The sequence below is a fragment of the Pediculus humanus genome, genomic scaffold, assembly GCF_000006295.1.
Source record: "Pediculus humanus corporis 1103172107423 genomic scaffold, whole genome shotgun sequence".
NCBI lineage: Eukaryota > Metazoa > Arthropoda > Insecta > Psocodea > Pediculidae > Pediculus > Pediculus humanus.
In genome coordinates this window covers 557,137-575,178 of record NW_002987047.1, presented here as the reverse complement: position 1 = coordinate 575,178, position 18,042 = coordinate 557,137, and the positions used below count along the sequence as shown (strand labels likewise).

The 18,042-nt window shown below is 27.0% G+C and overlaps 4 protein-coding genes across 4 annotated transcripts in view; 3 read left to right on the top strand and 1 right to left on the bottom strand.

The window, feature by feature from the left end:
• Positions 1–2,354: 2,354 nt before the first annotated feature.
• Positions 2,355–14,310, top strand: Phum_PHUM073200 (chitin synthase, putative; the record flags this gene model as incomplete). The annotated part of the gene is made up of 21 exons (XM_002423552.1): positions 2,355–2,455; positions 4,093–4,340; positions 4,828–5,121; positions 5,523–5,729; positions 6,714–6,916; positions 6,955–6,960; positions 7,002–7,143; positions 7,245–7,447; positions 7,539–7,749; positions 8,198–8,446; positions 8,536–9,012; positions 9,097–9,297; positions 9,376–10,076; positions 10,156–10,403; positions 10,487–10,623; positions 10,698–10,858; positions 11,447–11,623; positions 13,281–13,445; positions 13,518–13,767; positions 13,855–14,093; positions 14,164–14,310. 21 exons carry the CDS (start codon positions 2,355–2,357, stop codon positions 14,308–14,310), a joined length of 4,767 nt encoding a protein of 1,588 aa, XP_002423597.1.
• A 667-nt stretch (positions 14,311–14,977) lies between these two features.
• Positions 14,978–15,822, bottom strand: Phum_PHUM073190 (uncharacterized protein; the record flags this gene model as incomplete). The annotated part of the gene is made up of 2 exons (XM_002423551.1): positions 14,978–15,487; positions 15,673–15,822. 2 exons carry the CDS (start codon positions 15,820–15,822, stop codon positions 14,978–14,980), a joined length of 660 nt encoding a protein of 219 aa, XP_002423596.1.
• A 52-nt stretch (positions 15,823–15,874) lies between these two features.
• Positions 15,875–16,534, top strand: Phum_PHUM073180 (uncharacterized protein; the record flags this gene model as incomplete). Its single annotated transcript, XM_002423550.1, has 2 exons — positions 15,875–15,881; positions 16,374–16,534. The coding sequence occupies 2 exons, from the start codon at positions 15,875–15,877 to the stop codon at positions 16,532–16,534; spliced, it is 168 nt and encodes a 55-aa protein (XP_002423595.1).
• A 187-nt stretch (positions 16,535–16,721) lies between these two features.
• The window catches only part of Phum_PHUM073070 (GPI mannosyltransferase, putative), a gene marked incomplete at both ends in the record, with an annotated part of 1,595 nt that continues 274 nt past the window's right edge, over positions 16,722–18,042 (top strand). Inside the window, 2 exons of the mRNA XM_002423549.1 lie at positions 16,722–16,851; positions 16,959–18,029. Of these exons, the coding sequence (XP_002423594.1) occupies positions 16,722–16,851; positions 16,959–18,029 (1,201 nt within the window). The remainder of the gene's footprint in view (positions 16,852–16,958; positions 18,030–18,042) is intronic.

The window sequence follows — 18,042 nt, the reverse complement described above, 5'->3', positions numbered from 1 at the left end:
TAATAAGCCTATTTAAACCACTTTTATGTACCACTATGTACCTCTGTAAAAATCTCATTGCCAAATTATTAATCTACGTAAAGATAACGTAATAAATGACACGTACGAAAAAAAAAAATTTTCTTATTTTCACAAAACTCAACAGAAGATATATATAATCGATTTAAGATGAAACACTTGATCACCTTCTTAAATGTTTAAAAAAGGAGATGAAAGAAAAAAAAAACGCGCGGCAATGGAAAACCAACTTATTTAATTTTAAAAACTAGATTTTTATTACGAGAGTCAGAGTCTCAGTCATTATAAAAAAATTTTTTTTTTTTTTTTTTACAACACATAAAATAAATTGCAAGGACATATTAAGGTGCAAAAAACTCTTTAAAATTAACCCCCTCGATTCAATGCGTCTTTGTAAACGTGTTAAAGAGAGAGAGAGAGAGCATTTAGGTAGACATATTTTTTTTTATAAGCAAAATTTATAAATAAAAAAAAAAAAATCCGTTCGCGATTTCAAATCGATCAAGGTTTATTGAAAGTTATAAAGAAAAAAAAATTTATTTATTCCTTTCACGTAACCGCAAAAATGTTTTTTTTTTTTTTTTTTAAGAAAATAGACGTGTAAATAGACAATTTTTTTTTAATATACTCGATTCTATTAAATAATTCCCCCAAAAAAAAATTTTATGTTTATTCAATCGAAATAAAACTCTTAATTCACTTTTTTTTATTAATTAATTAAAGAGTAATCCGTTCGGATAAGAGTATCCGTTATAAAAAAAAATCCCTTTCGTAATAACTCTTACTTTAAAATATATTATATTTAAAAAAAAAAATTACGTAATTTATTAATTAATGAATCTATTACTTATTAAAGAAGAAAATTTTTTTTTTTTTTTTTTTTCATTTTGCCTTTTAAGAATTTAATTAATGATTATGCATTATAAAAAAATATTAATCGATAAAACATTAATAAATCGCGTCTGTTAATCGTTTTTTATTGAAATCGACCGGAATAATCAACAAAGAAAGTAACATTATTATTATTATTATTATCAATCTGTTAAAAACAATACGAAAAATTATTATTATTACTATTATTGTTACCTTTTAATTTATTATTCGCTCTTAAGGTTTTTCTATTTCGAGAGTAGAAAATGGAAAAAAAAAAAAAAACATTCAATTGCGTTTTAATTAGATAACCGTGCAAGTCCACGCCCTTAATCATTTTATTATTATTATTATTATTATTATTATTAATAAAATTCAAGGTTCTAAAAATGAGTTTAACGGGTATGTACGCACCCATTTTTTTTACACCTTTAAAATCGTTTTATAAACTGAAAACTATTGACCAATACTTCCCCCGGTTTTTTTTCTCCCATTAATTCCACTAAAATTTTTATTGGTTTTAGTTTTAAACTTTACTAAAACATACCCATGATGAGTTTTTAACTAAAAAAAAATTAATACGGTAATAATAATAATAATAGTAATAATAATAATAATGTTTCATAAAAATTTTTAGTACTTGAATAAAAATAAGGAAAGATTATTGAATTTTTTTTTTTTTGGGGTCGAGAAAGGGAGGGAGGGATTAAGAGAAGAATTAACTAAAATTTAATAAAAAAAAAAAATAATAATAATAATAATATTTTTTATGAAAATTAATTACGTAATTAGGAAAACATAAAATTTTTTCACATTAGTCAATTTTTTTTTAATAATAATAAAAAAAAAAAAAAAAAAGAAAATGTCGCAAGACTCCGTGAAAATTTTTTTATTTTAAAAATTTTTTTTTCTCAAAGATCATTTTATTATTATTATTATTATCATCATTATGAATTTTGTAACCGTTTGAAATTTATAAACAACAACAACCATAAGGATTTAAATGATGCTAGAATTTAAAAAAAAAAAAAAAAAAAAAAAAATGTTACCAAATTATTACTCATTTCTAGTTATTAATTATTTAAAAAAAAAAAAAAAAAAAAAGAGAAATTTATTTATTTTTTTTTTAGTCGAGACGTAAACGAGTAATAATGTCAAAGGTCACACGTAACTCACGTCAAATAACACCTAAATATAAATAATTTATAAAAAAATATTCATAACTGGTCACATTTTATACTTTATGTGCTATTATTATTATTATTATTATTTTTATTCGATCCGGTGAGAAAGTATTGAAAAAAAAAAAAGAAAAAGAAAAACCTTGAAACCGAACAAGAAAGAAAAAGAAAAAAAAGCAAAACCAAAAAAGTTTAAAAAATATTTAAAAACCGCGCCCTGTTTTGTTATCGAAAAAAAAAATGAAAAATTAATTTGTTGTAATGCGAAATTTTCTTTTTTGTAGGATGGCACCGCCCCAAAATCAGGGGCGTCGTGTACCATCAGAAGATGATTTCACCGACGAAGATGAAGCTACGCCGCTAAATCAAGAAATTTACGGTGGAAGGTAAGGTTTTTTTTTATTAATTAATACCTGAAACCTGCAGGTTTTTAAAAAGTTCTTGTTCTCCTACACTAAACTCTAACTACTCGATAAGTTCAAAGTCCGCAAGGATAAAAAACCAGAAACCGTCAGAAAGAAAAAGCTTTCCTTTGTCTTTTATATTAAAACTACGTGAGTCAATTCCAAAACTTTTTAATTTGAGCTTTTTTTTTGTTTTATTCGTGGTTAATTTGTCCTTGCCTTTTTTTTCTAAGGATAAAAAAAAACTTGCTTCCAGAAGAAAGATTATAATAAACCCATCATCGATCGAAACCTTTTTTTTTTTTATTATTATAGAATAACAAACTCGTCTTAATAATGGAGTAATAAAACTGACCAAAGGTTGTTAAAAACAAATCTTTGGAGAATGTTTTTTTTTTTTTTGTCTTAATAACGGAATTTTTTTACTGTGTTACCAAGGTCGATGTAGAGCCTCAGAAGGAAAGGATAACAAAACCTTCAAATAACATTATTCATTTTTTTAAATATTTTTCGAAGGTCGCGATGATGACGACGACGAAATTTCAAACAATTTTAAAAAGGGAGGGGGAGAAAAGAAATGTCTCCAGTAAGATTTCCAGTTTGTTTAAAAAAAAAAAAAAAAGAAAATTTTCGTTTTCACCGTTTTTTATATTAAATTAGAAATTAAAATGTCAGACGAGTTATTGGGTAATATTACCCTGAATTTTTTATATAAAACAATATTATTATTATTATTTAGTTTTGAATTATTATTATTATCTTTTCTCTCCAAAAAAAAAAATTTTTATAGCGAGGAAGGACGCAGATTTAAAAAGATACATACATAATGTCAAATATTTTTTTTTTTTTTTTTTATTCAATGGAAACAACAAAAAAAAATTTTTTTTTTTGTTGTTGTTGACTGGAGAGAAAATAATAATGGTGGTGCAATAATAATAATAATAATTTTCAACATTCAAAAGAAAGAATCGTGATATAGAAGGAAATAAAAAGGATAACCTTGGATTTACTCCCACAACAAACGAGGATTTCAAAGAAAGATACAATTTTACCATTGTTTTCCAGTTTGTTTTGTTTTGTTTTCACTGGATGGAAAATTTCGAAAAGGTTCATTGATTATTCGATTTCGAAAAAAATTTTCCTTTTTTTTTGGAACTTCCGGTTTTGGATTTATTTAGATTATTGTTGCTTTTACTTACTTTCTCTTTTCTTTTTTTTTATTACCGTGAAAAATGTTTACGACCGACGAAATTAAATTTTTTTTAACGTTATATAAAATGAAAACTATCGAATCGTGTAAGGTTTGTAAAAATAAAAAGGGGGGCACGCCCATTAAGGTATCGAATAAAAAAAAAAAAAAACCTTGAGAAATTATTTTAAAAAAATTTTTTTTTACTTAATGATACCGAAAGGGAAATTTTGGAACGGGAATTTTTCGGAACACGATTTATGATTTCGAAATTTTGTTTTCCTTCAATACAAACAACAACAACAACAACAATCGTGAAGTTAAAAAATCACTTTTTAAATTTTTTCTGGAATTTTCCTCGGATAAATCACGATCGATATCTACCTTCAATAATAATAATACTATTTTTTAAAAAAAATATTTTTTCCAGTCAAAAAGTATCGTCGGAAAGTACGAGAGGATGGGACGTTTTCAGGAATCCTCCACCAAAAATCGACAGCGGTTCCATGGCCAATCAAAGATGCCTGGACATGACGATGCAAGTTTTAAAAGTCATCGCGTATTTGTTCACGTTCATAATCGTATTGGTATCGGGTGTCGTGGCAAAAGGAACCTTTTTACTCATGACCTCTCAATTGCGAGAGGATAGAGTTATACCGTATTGTAATAAAAAATTAGGTGAGTCGTTTGTTCATGTCCTAAATCTCTTTGTGACGTCATCATGTAACAACAACAAATCCATGTGGACTGTAAAAAAAAAAATTAACGGCCCAAAAAGTAAAGAAAAAAAAAATTAATTCGGTGAAAGTATGTGAAACTTTAAAGTTGCCATATTCCTTCAACCTTGACGTTTCCTCTCTCTTTCTTCCTTTAGTAATTATTATTATTTTCTTTAACTTATTTCGTGTCCGAACGTTATTACATTTGATTTTTTTTTTTTTTTTTTCAATGTGCTCTTATATATACGTATACCTTTTTTTTATTCCGATTATTATTATTATTATTATGCAATTAATCAATTTATTTTTCATTACTCCGCGTCCTTTTCCTTTTAAATGTCAAGAATAATTTTTTTTTTTTTTTTTTAAAACTTTTTAATAATTTTGATTTTTAACAATCGTCGACATTTTGTTCAACATAAAAAAATAATTTGATTTGTTAACAGGACGAGATATGCAGTTTGTCGTAAGCCTTCCAGAGGTTGAAAGAACGGCATGGATGTGGGCTCTAGTCGTAGCATTTACAATACCTGAATTAGGTACCCTAATTCGATCCTTGAGGATATGCTTTTTTAAATCATCCGTCAAACCTAGATTTTCAACATTGCTTTTCGTCGGACTCATGGAATCATTACACACGTTCGGAATGGCTCTCCTAGTCTTTGTGGTACTTCCGGAAATAGACGTCGTAAGGGGTGCCATGTTGACAAATTGCGTTTGTTTAGTACCCGGTGTTTTAGGTAATTTTTATCATTAAAATAATTTTTTTTTTTTTTTAACGTTCATTAAAAAACGATCATTGTTATTTTTGAATTATCATTAACGGAATAACGATTTCCCAATATTCGCTAAAAAAAAAAAAAAAAAAAAAATTTTTTTTTAATTTTGCAAACAAAAAAAAACATAAAAGATTTATTAAGACGAAAAAAAATTTACTGTTACGTTGTAAATTTTGTAATGACGGCATTTTCCTAAGATCAAGGTAACAGGGTAAACACGTAAATTCAAACTTTAAAAACTTTTGACCTACGAAAAGTTTTTTTTTTTTTTTTTTCATGCGGTAGATTAGCACTTATAAGAGGAGGAGGACGGGGAGGGGATAAGGGGGAAAAAAAAATAAAAAAAATTTTTTTTTTTCCAGGTATTTTATCTCGTAATAACAAAGAACCAAAAAAATTTGTCAAATCAATCGTTGATTTTCTTGCAATTGTCGCACAAGCAACAGGTTTGATTGTTTGGCCTTTATTAGACGGTGGTAAAAGGCCAAAAATTTGGGTGATACCCATTTCGATAACTTTGATATCGTGCGGATGGTGGGAAAATTACACCACAAAACAATCGAGAATAGGTAAGTTAAAATGATGAATTCATAACAAAAAGGTTTTTTTTTTTTTTTGATTCAAGACAATTTAATAACCGTTTCGTAACGACCCTTTTTTTTATTGTTATCCTCATTATTATTATTATTAAAAATTTAATAATTAAAAAATTTACGTAATGAGTCAGCAAACAACACTTTATGTGTATAAAAAATTTTAATTTGACATTTAACGTTGTATAAATTCAGGGTGTGCAATAAAGAAAAATTTTAAAAAAAACTTTTTTTTTTTTTTTCACATATAGTCGAGGTTATTTGTCTTTGACACGATTCTCACTATTTTAATTACTTATTTAACCTTTTTAAACTCTCTAAATAAAAAAAAAAATTATTTTTAACGTAATTTAAGTTTTAAACAAAATAAAAACCGGATTTAAAATTTTTTTAAATGATTCAGTTACGTAATGACGTAATTGAAATTGCAAACAAACAAAAAAAAAAAAAAGAAACAAACACGAACAAAATTGTAACGTTTGTTAGTGAGTGACACGCTCAATAAAATGCTTTATTTAATTATTATTATTATTAATATTTATTCAAACCGTCTTTTTTTGTTTTACTTTCTTTATTTTCCTATGAGAATTGTAGTCAAACAACTTTCGAAAATTTTTTTTAAACGTCAAAAAGTGTAAATTAAATACAAAATCAAAAAAAAAAAAATTATTATTAATTAGAACTTTAAGAAAAAAAAATCACTCATGACAAATTACTTTTACATTAAATTATCATTATTGTTATGATTATTACGTAATAAATAAAAAAAAAGTAAAATTTATTTTTTTTTTGTACCACATTTTCTTACCTACCTCTCCGCCCTTTTTATTTGTTTTAAAAACGTAGGTGTTAAATATAAACGTTATATCACGAATAAACATTACTGTCATTATTATTATTATTATTACTTTCGACAGAGATTTTTAACGTTTGCCCCCTTTTTTTTTTTTTTTTTTTAAGGTTTTATGAAATATTTAGGATCGATAAAAGAAGAATTGGTTAAAAAAGCTCGTTATTCAACATATGCAGTTATTTCAGTATGGAAAATATTATTTTTTTTCGGTTCGACCGTATTGTTAATATTTATGAAGGGTGAAAACGTCAGTAATTTTTTTAAATTATTAATACCGTCTTTACAACCGCATAAAATTATGGTTTCGGAGGTAAATAAAAAAATTTTATTTTATTTTTTTTAATGAAGAATTTGGTTGTTTTTTTTTTTTTTTTACTTTCTAATTTAATTAACAGGTTAAAATTCAAAGTGGTACATTACCGGATCTACAAGATCTCACATTGACAGGTGATACCGTCGATATTGATGCATCTTATCATGCTGCCATTTATATATTATTAATACACGTTCAAGCCGGTTATTTATGTTATGTATTCGGTAAGGAGGAACACAAAAAATTTACACTCGAATTCGTTTTTTTTTTTTAATAAAAAATATTACGTAATAAAAATTTTTTTTTTTTTTTGAAATTTCAACAGGAAAATTTGCATGTAAAATATTAATTCAAGGATTCAGTTACGCTTTTCCAGTTAATTTAACCATACCTATTGCAATTTCTTTACTAATTGCCGCTTGCGGATTAAGAAACGAAGATCCTTGTTTTTATCAGGGATTTTTACCCGATTATTTATTTTTCGAATCTCCAAACGTTTTCTATTTGGACGAATTTATTTTCAAACAGGTTAATTAAAAAATTCAATTTTTTTTTTTTTTTTTTTGGGGGGGTTTTTTAATTATTATTATTGATTTTTCGTTTCGATTGATTTTTTCAGCACGGTTGGATTTGGATATTATGGCTACTGTCACAAACATGGATAACTCTTCACATTTGGACTCCAAAATGCGAAAGATTGGCCACAACGGAAAAACTTTTCGTCACTCCCATGTATTCCTCTCTCTTGATCGATCAATCTTTAGGATTAAATAGAAGAAGAGATGACGAAGCGGATGTTAAAACAGAGGTCAGTGTGAAATATACAAAAGGTCAATTTTTCCAACTGTTTAAAAAAAAAAATTGAATTTTGCAATGTCACGATAGATTATTAGATTTTATAAGTAAATGATATTTAAAAAAAAAAAAAAAAAAAATGGACGTTTAAATTAGTCATATAACGTTTTTTTATGATCAATGACTTGACACTAGCATAAAAATTATTTATGTATGCATGCGTGTGCGTGTGCGTGTGTGTGGGTAAAAAAATCTGCTTTCTGTTATTTTAAAAATCTTTTTTTTTTTTTTAAAGTCTGTTTTAATTTTAATTTGTTTCTCTCTCTCTCTCTGTCTTTTTTTTCTATCCAAAACTTTCTTTTAATTATAATTATTTATTTTAATGCAATATTTACATTAAATACATTTTGAAATGTAAAAATTCGTTACGTAATTCTAAAGTGATTGTACGTCGTTATTAATTGTAGGAGTTGGCCGAATTAGAAAAAGGTGATGAACATTACGAAACGATATCGGTTCAAACTGACGGGAGTTCCACGGCTCCAAAATCAAATGTTAAATCATCTGACCATATCACAAGAATATTTGCTTGTGCTACCATGTGGCACGAAACAAAAGAAGAAATGATGGAAATGTTGAAATCGATTTTGCGATTAGATGAAGATCAATGTGCAAGAAGAGTTGCTCAAAAATACCTTAGAGTAGTCGATCAGAATTATTACGAATTCGAAAGTAATATTTCTTTTTTTTTTTTTCGTCTTTTACTTTTACAAAAAAACGGATAAATTATTATTATTATTATTATTATTTTGTTATTCCAGCTCATATTTTCTTTGACGATGCATTCGAAATAGAAGATGAACAAACTGAAAACGTTATCGTTAATCGTTTCGTTAAATTGTTAGTTGCAACGATGGACGAAGCTGCTCAAGCCGTTCATCAAACGAACAATATTAGAATTAAACCACCTAAAAAATATCCTACTCCATACGGTGGACGTCTCGTCTGGACTTTGCCAGGAAAAACTAAAATGTATGCTCACTTAAAGGATAAATCGAAAATAAGACATAGGAAACGTTGGAGTCAAGTCATGTACATGTACTATCTACTGGGTCATAGATTAATGGAACTTCCTATTTCTGTCGATCGAAAAGAAGTTATGGCTGATAACACTTACCTTCTTACTCTTGATGGTGATATTGATTTTCAACCTCAAGCCGTGCAATTGCTTGTAGATTTAATGAAGAAAAATAGAAACTTGGGAGCTGCATGCGGTCGTATACATCCCGTCGGTTCAGGTACGCTAAAAAAAAAAAAAAAATTCATTTGATTAGAATTAATTCTTAATGGAATGTTAACATTTTTTTTTTTTTTTTTTTTAGGGCCTATGGTATGGTATCAAATGTTTGAATATGCTATTGGGCATTGGCTTCAAAAAGCTACAGAACATATGATCGGATGTGTACTTTGTAGTCCTGGTTGTTTCTCTCTTTTCCGTGGTAAAGCTTTAATGGATGATAATGTAATGAGAAAATACACAACGAAATCAGAAGAGGCCAGACATTACGTGCAATACGATCAGGGTAAAGAGATAAATTAAAAAAAATAATAATAATAATTTTTTAAATGAATGCGTCACGTTAAAGGTTTTGTTTCAACAGGAGAAGATCGGTGGCTTTGTACTTTACTCTTACAAAGAGGATATCGTGTTGAATATTCGGCTGCAAGTGACGCTTACACTCACTGTCCAGAAAGTTTCAATGAATTTTACACGCAACGTCGTCGATGGGTACCCTCAACTATGGCTAACATTATGGATTTGCTTATGGATTATAAAAGAACAATTAAAATAAACGACAACATTTCCTTACCTTATATATTTTATCAAATGATGTTGATGGGTGGTACCATTTTAGGACCCGGTACCATATTTCTTATGTTGGTGGGAGCTTTCGTAGCAGCTTTCAAAATCGACAATTGGACTTCTTTCTATTATAACATTATTCCTATACTTCTTTTTATGGTCGTTTGTTTCTTGTGTAAAGGACCCATACAACTTATAGTCGCGCAAATACTGTCAACGGGATACGCGTTAGTTATGATGGCTGTCATAGTCGGTACGGCACTTCAATTGGGCGAGGACGGTATCGGTTCTCCTTCTGCAATATTTTTGATAGCGCTGTCGGGATCGTTTTTCATAGCAGCGTGTTTACATCCGCAAGAATTTTGGTGTATTGTTCCTGGTTTGTTGTATCTTTTAGCCATTCCGTCTATGTACTTGTTGCTTATTCTTTACTCCATTGTGAATTTGAACGTCGTCACGTGGGGTACGAGAGAAGTGCAAACTAAAAAAACGAAAAAGGTGATTAATAATAATTTTAATTTTTGAAAAAAAAAAAAAAAAAAAATTAAATACTTACTATTTGTACTATTAATTTTAGGAACTGGAAGAGGAACGAAAAGCCGCGGAAGAAGCTAAAAGAAAAGCTAGACAAAATTCACTTTTGGGATTTTTACAAGGAATCGGTACCGGTGATAATAATGAAGAAGGTTCGTTAGACATATCCTTTGCTGGATTGTTCAGGTGCATGTTTTGCACACATCCAAAAACCATCGATGAAAAAGAACAACTTTTAAGAATCGCTGAATCATTGGAAGAAGTTCAGAAAAGGATGGAAAATATCGAAAGGTATAAAAAAAAACAATTAAACAATTTGTTTGGAAGAACAAGAAAACGTAATTTTTAATTAATCCCTCATAATTATTTTTCAGACATGTTGATCCACATGCTGCTGCTTCAGGACGACGAAGAACGACTTCCACAAGTAGTAGAGATCATCTTCATTCTCATCATGAAGCACCAGAAGAAGATCAAGAAGGTGAAGACGATAGCGAAACTGTATCCACAGGTACTTAAACTTTATAACAATATTACAAGTTTACATCTTTTTTTTTTTTATTAAACCTTGATAATTTTTAATAGAACCGAAAAACGACCGCGACGATTTAATGAATCCATATTGGATAGAAGACAAAGCTTTAAAAAAAGGCGAAGTCGACTTTTTACCACAAGCAGAAATCAAATTTTGGCAGGAACTTTTGGAAAAGTATTTGTATCCGATTGATGAAGATAAAGATGAAAAGGTAAAACAAGTTGTTTTCTTTTGTCACATTCAGGTACTCAATATGAAATTTTTAATTACTGAAAAAAAAACGGTGAAATTTTAAAAGTGGGGGGCGTTTCTACCTTTTTTTTTTTTTAATGAGAGGAGGGAAAAATAGGAAGAAAAGGGAAGGAGGGAGGGGGAAAAATAGTAGTAAAAAGAAATTTGCAACATTTCAAATTTGTTTTTAATCAGAGATAGTTTAACCAATTAATTTTTTTTTTTTTTAAATAATTGAGTACCTGATTTTTATTAAAAAGTTTTTTTCTTAAAAAAAAATAGGTTTGCATCGATGGCCACAGAAAGGAAATACGTGAAGGTTTAACATTTTTTTATTTCAGGTTTAACAAAAAAAAAAAAAGTCAGTAAATTTTACCTAAAAAATACAAACGAATTCCTTTTTTTTTTATTAAGGTACAAAACATTTACTGACTTTTTTTTTATTAATAATGATAATAATAATTTTTTTTTACATAGGTTTTCCAAAATTAATTTTTTCAATTTTTTTTTCTTTTTTTTCTTTTTTTTTTTTTTTTTGTAAATTTTTGTCGTTTAAATGCGACGACAGGCAAAAATCTCCCGCGAATTAAAAGACCTACGAGATAGATCCGTTATGGGATTCTTTATGATCAATGCTTTATTCGTCTTAATCGTATTTTTACTTCAACTCAACAAAGACAACCTTCATGTAAATTGGCCATTTGGAGTCAAGACAAACATCACGTACGATAGTTCTACCCAAGAGGTAAATCATTCGAAAAAATCACCATTTCACATATCATTAATTCGCTTTTTTTTTTTTTTTTGGTGTTACATCGTTCCAGGCTCGTATTGCCAAAGATCTAGTTGAACTGAGAAATAAATCGGTATTTGCATTCTTCATGTTCAATGCATTGTTCATATTGATCGTCTTCTTGTTACAACTGAATAAAGACAATTTACACGTTGATTGGCCACTTGGTGTCAAGACGAACATCACACAAGTTGAAGAGACCGGAGAGGTAGAAAATAATAAAAAAAAAAAAAAAAAAAAAGAATGCCTATCCTCTTTCTCTTCTTCTTCTGGCTATACGTCTGGCTATATATGTACAAAATAAAATTTACTAAAAAAAAAAAAAAAAATAGAAAGAAAAATAATGATGAAAAAATGAAAATTAAATTTAAAAAAAAAAAAATTTTTTACTTTTCTCTATCTTCGCCATGGCTATTTCTTTGGTGGCGTTTTTTATTTATTTATTTATTTACTAAACTTCAGCAGGTCGAATCAAAGTTTAAAGCTTGATTTTATTTAAATAAAAAAAATAAATTTAACAGACAAATTTATTTCATATGAAAATTATGATTGAGGTGGTGCATGTTGCACATAAAGAAAAAAAAAAAATTTTTTTTAAATTTGTTTGTTTTGGTTAAGGTCTATAAAGGTGATCAATAATAACAAAATGCAAAATACCTTTTTATAGAATGAATTTTTCGGTGTCTTTTGTTTGTTTGTTTGTTATGGAATCTGCGTCTAACAACAACAACAACAACAACAACAAAAACTCAGTCAAAAGTGATTGGCAATTTTCATTTCATTTCATTAAAATCATTTAAAAAAAAAAAAAATGGTAGATTTTAGATTTGGCATTTTTTATATAAAAATTCAAATCGTAATCTATCATTTTAATATAATTAAATGCATCATCGCTTTTGATGTGAATTTTTTTTTTTTTTTTTAAATGGTCACAAATTATTTTTTGTTATATTTTTTTTCTTATTCACACACAATTATAATTCTTTAACACGTTCGTGCACAAAAAACATATATAACAAAAAATTAAATTGACCATTTTTTGTTTTTGCTTTAAAATGTTAAAAATGTGAAAAAATAATTCTAACAAAACATAAAAACATAAAAAGGAAAGAATTGCATGCTGTTATACTATAATATCTACTACTATCACTCGAAATTTTATTTTCTATACACAAGCACACACAAACACTCACAACACAAAATTTTGTTTGTATTAAATACTTAATTCTTTTATTATTATTATTATTTTTTGTTAACGTTCTGTGAATATTTCATAACGTTTAATGTAAAAGTTTAATAGGAAACATTTAGCAGTAGTTTAAAAACATAAACAATATTTAAAAATACAAATAAAAATAACACATTTACATAAATAAATAAAATTTAGTTTATTAATGTTTTCAGTTAATAGATACATAAAAGTTAGTTTAATTATGAAAACATAAAACATTAAAAATGTTTAAAGTACACTTAAAACAAACACACTCTCTCTTTTAGAAAAAAACAAAAATTTTGTTAGTGATTTTAAAAAAAGAATTTTTATCGACTACACGAATTATTATTATTATTATCGTTTAAAAAAATTTTTTTTTTTTTGGGTTTTATTTAGATTCTTATATCGAAAGAATATTTGCAATTGGAACCCATCGGTTTGGTTTTCGTCTTTTTCTTCGCTTTAATTCTCGTAATACAATTTACCGCCATGTTGTTTCATCGATTTGGTACATTGTCACATATTTTGGCTTCTACGACTTTGAACTGCTGTAGTAAAAAGGTATTTCCTTTTTTTATGAATGAAAGTTTTGAATGAAAACAACAAAACCGTTAAATTATAATGATTTTATAGATCGAAGATTCTTCGGAAACTTTGCTTTCGAAACACGGGGTCGATATCGTTAAAAATCTACAAAGAATTCGAGGTTTGGATGGAGAATACGACAACGATTCAGGTTCGAGTTCAGGAAATGTCGGCAGACGAAAAACAATACACAATTTGGAAAATAACATGAAGAGAAAAAGAACGATCGGTACTTTAGATGTTGCGTTCAAGGAAAGATTTTTCAAAATGAAAGAAGAAAATGGAAAACTTTTCAACGGTAATAAATAAATAATGTTCATTTTAAAGGGTGTAATAATTATACTTTCTTTAACGAATAATGAAATTAATTTTTTTTGATTGACAGGAACGCCAATTTTGGGAAGGAGCATGAATCATTTGAAAAAGGAAACAATAAAAGCGTTGGAAGTTAGAAGAAATACTGTAATGGCAGAAAGAAGAAAATCTAAAATGCAAACATTAGGAGCAAATGGAGATATTTACGGAGGTGGTAGCATATATGGAGTCACGCCATCAGTCAATGGTAGAAGTCATAGAAGTTCGAATGCTGGAATTAACGTTCGTGACGTTTTTTCTGACGTACCCGTGAGTACCTTTACCTTTATTTAAAAAAGATGAAGAGTTTACCATTAATAGCTTTGGCAACATTTTTTAGGGTGGACAAATAAATCGAGCTTTTGATACGTCACATGATTTAATATCAGAAGACGAAATTGAAAATTCAAATGATATGAGACTGAGAAACGTTGGTAGAAGCTCAGTTACCTGGAAGTCTGAAGTACCATCGAGAAATCGTTTGTAATTTTTTTACTCATTTAAATTATTATTATTATTATTATTATTAATAGTTTTATCGTATTAAAAAAAGTTTTTTATTTTAAAACCTGCGATTCAACACGAAAAAAAATTTAAAAAAAAAAAAAGTTTATTAGAAGTATGTTTTCGAACAAATAATAGCTTTAATACTGCCAAAAAAAAATCCGCCATTTTGAAAACCGTTAATTTTTTTCTTTAAAAAATATGTAATCAATTTTGAGTGAGTTTAAGTAAAACTTTTTTTTTTGTTTGTTTTTTTATTATTACGAATACGACTGGCTGTAAAAATTACGTTTTTAATAATAAATTATTTTATAAAATTTTGTTTTTCTACTTATCCACATATTAACTAAAATATCCACATAATATCCATGTTTAACTTTTTATGTTTCTTTTTATACAAAAAATGAATTAAAGTAATTAACAAAGAAAGTAAAAGAAAGTAATTGACAACAAAAAATTGTTTTTTTTTTTTCTTAGTTTAATTATTTTAAAAGTATAAAATAAAAAATTTCATTTGCCAACAAGCCGATAAAAAAAACAAAATATAAAATTTAACAATTTTTTTTCTTAACAATTAATAACAACAAAACAATTTTTTTTGTGAAAAATTATACTTTCTTTTTCTTTATTAAGATTAAGTATAATCGACATTAAATAATTTTACTTATGGTATTGTTTTCTAATAATGAATCATACCATTTAATAAGTTTGTAATTAGTGCCATCCCACATAAAATGTGTCGGAGGTTTTTCTTCAGAATCACCGAAAGTAAAATTTTTGCTTAATTCAATTGCTAATGATGATTTAACTAAGCCTATACCACCTACTTGTTTGGGAGCCGGATGATAAACCCTTCCAGTTTGAGGTAACATAATCATTTTTTCCGGTTCGAATTTAAGAAAAAGCTCATCGCCTGTATGAGCATAACAGAACCTGTACTGTTTCGAATCATTCGGATCAGGTATTATGTGGGTAAAAACAAGTGGAACATCATCACATCTGACATAATTTGTTTCTCTACCACATGGCGATAAGTATGGAAATTCTTTTTCATATCTACCACTTTCATTAAAGCGAAGTCTTTTAAAAAAAAATACCAAAAATTTTTTTTCTTTAAAACATGATGTGAAATTTTTTATTTTTGCATCATCTAAAAACAGCTGAAAAAAAAAAAAAACAAAATAAATTACAAATAAAAATTTATGGTATTAATTAATAAAAATTGTTAAATTTCATATTTATTTTAAAAACTAATTTAGAATTTTTTTGCTGTCTCAAATTTTTGTTTTTTGACACTTTTGTAGGAAATGTTAAAGTTTTTCATGTCCTTATGTAATATACATACCATACCTTGATGGTCGATGTAATAAAAATATTCTCGAACGTTAGGTTTCGGAGATTGACCCTGCGTATATAATTGTCTAATAAAATATTTATTATTTAAACAAACATTATAAGTAAATTTTTTAGAAAATGAAATAAAATTATTAGTCATTTTGATTACATAACAAATAAAATATATATCGATAAACAATTTTAACAAAGTTATGAAAGGTAAAATGAAGCAGACTTCTATTTCCGTTAAAAATTTTTTTTTTTTTTTTTTTCGTAACATAAGTAGTCTCAAAATTTTTAATTTTTTTTAATGAAGAAGGATCCATGTAAACGTAATGCCTGTGAACTTCAAACTTGTTTAAAAGGTTAGAAAATTTATTTTTTAATAAATTGTTCTTTTATATTCAAAATCGGAACATATAGAGAAAATTTTGGCGTATTTCTGAAAAAAAAAAATTTCATTAAAAAAAATTAAAATACACATTTTTAAATTTACAATTCTAATTTTTAATCAAAATATTTTTCGATAAATTTTCTTAGAATTTTATAATTAAATTCATATTGAATTTTCGTTAAAAATTTAATAACCCAATAATAATAGTAGAACCTTATTTACATGGAGTTTTTTTTAACTCCGATATATAAATAAAAATAAAAATTTATTATTATACAATAGGGCTTTTATTTATTGGGTATTTTTAATTATTTTAGCTAATGGTTTTCAAGATACAGCTTGTCAAAAAGTAATTGATGAACTTATTAAATGCTGCAGAATTTGGAAAGCTGAATCATTAGTTTGTTCTGGGATTGATATAAGTAAAGAAATAAAAGATGACAAACCCAGTGAAAAAGAAGCCAATATTAAAAAATGAAGGTTTTAATTATAGACATCCTAAATTAGTAAATTGCACCATTCTTGCAATTTCCCTGGGAATAGTTTTCGGAAAACCACTTTATGAATTTTTCAACGATTGTTATAATTATGTGAAATTTAAAAGGCAAATCAAGAGGGAACTTGATGAAGAATTTAAAGATTAATTAGTTTTTATATTTAAAAAAATGGAAGCTTTAAAAAAACATAAAAACAGACTGGCTTATTATCCAGATTTGATTAATAAATGTAAATTTGAAGGAAAAGTGTATGCAGAGTGCATTTTAAAACAAGAAAATATTAAGTTAAATTCTTGTGGTAAAGAATTTGAAAAATTTAAAAATTGTTTAATGAGTGCTGCTTCAAAATTAAAAACTAAATTATAATTTTCAACATGAGTTGGAAAATTAAATGCTTGTTAATAGGACTTGGAATTAGATTATTAATTATATTATATGGTGAGTGGCATGATAAGTATTTATCAGTGCCTTTTACAGATGTTGATTATAAGGTTTTTACTGATGCTGCTAGGCATGTTTCAGAGGGTAAATCTCCATATGAAAGGCATACCTATAGGTATCCTCCAATATTAGCATGGTTATTAGTGCCTAATGTAGTTTTTCACATTTGGGGAAAAATTTTGTTCTCTGCCATTGATGTTTTAATAAGTATTTTATATTTGTGTTTTGCTAAAGCTCAAAAATTTTCTGATAGTGCCAGTGTGAGATGTGTTCAAGCATGGATTTTTAATCCATTAGCGATTATTATATCTACGAGAGGAAATTCGGATTCAATTATCAGTTTAACAGTTCTTTTAAGTGCTTACTTTTTGTTGAAGCAAAAACCTGGAATTTCTGGTTTTTTTTTAGCTCTTTCAGTACATATTAGACTATATCCAATTATATTTTCACTTCCAATGTACCTTGCTCTTAAACCTGAAAACAATTTTAAATCTATTCCTTTACGATTATTAGATTTTATAAAAAAATTGTATCCTAATAAAGAGCAAATAATTTTTGTTTTGGTTAGCATAATAACATTTTGTTTCCTAACTTACTTTTGTTATTACCTTTATGGCTATGAATATTTAAAAGAAAGCATTCTTTATCATTTGATAAGAAAAGATACAAAACATAATTTCTCTGTTTTTTTTTACTTGCTTTATTTGGAACCTCATCAACCTGGAATTCTTTTATTTTTACCACAATTGATATTATTGTTGGTCTTGTCAATATTTTATGGTAAAAAATCCACTCTACTTTTTTGTCTTTTCGCACAGACATTTGTCGTTGTGACATTTAATCCAGTTTTGACTTCTCAATACTTTATTTGGTACCTGTCACTTTTAATTCCAAATTACCCAAATTTTAATTTGTCACTCATGGAGGGTGGAAAACTTGTAGCAATATGGCTATTTGCTCAACTGGCATGGTTAGTTCCTGCCTACTTATTAGAATTCAGAGGGAAAAATACATTTTTATACATTTGGTTTCAGGGTATTGGATTTTT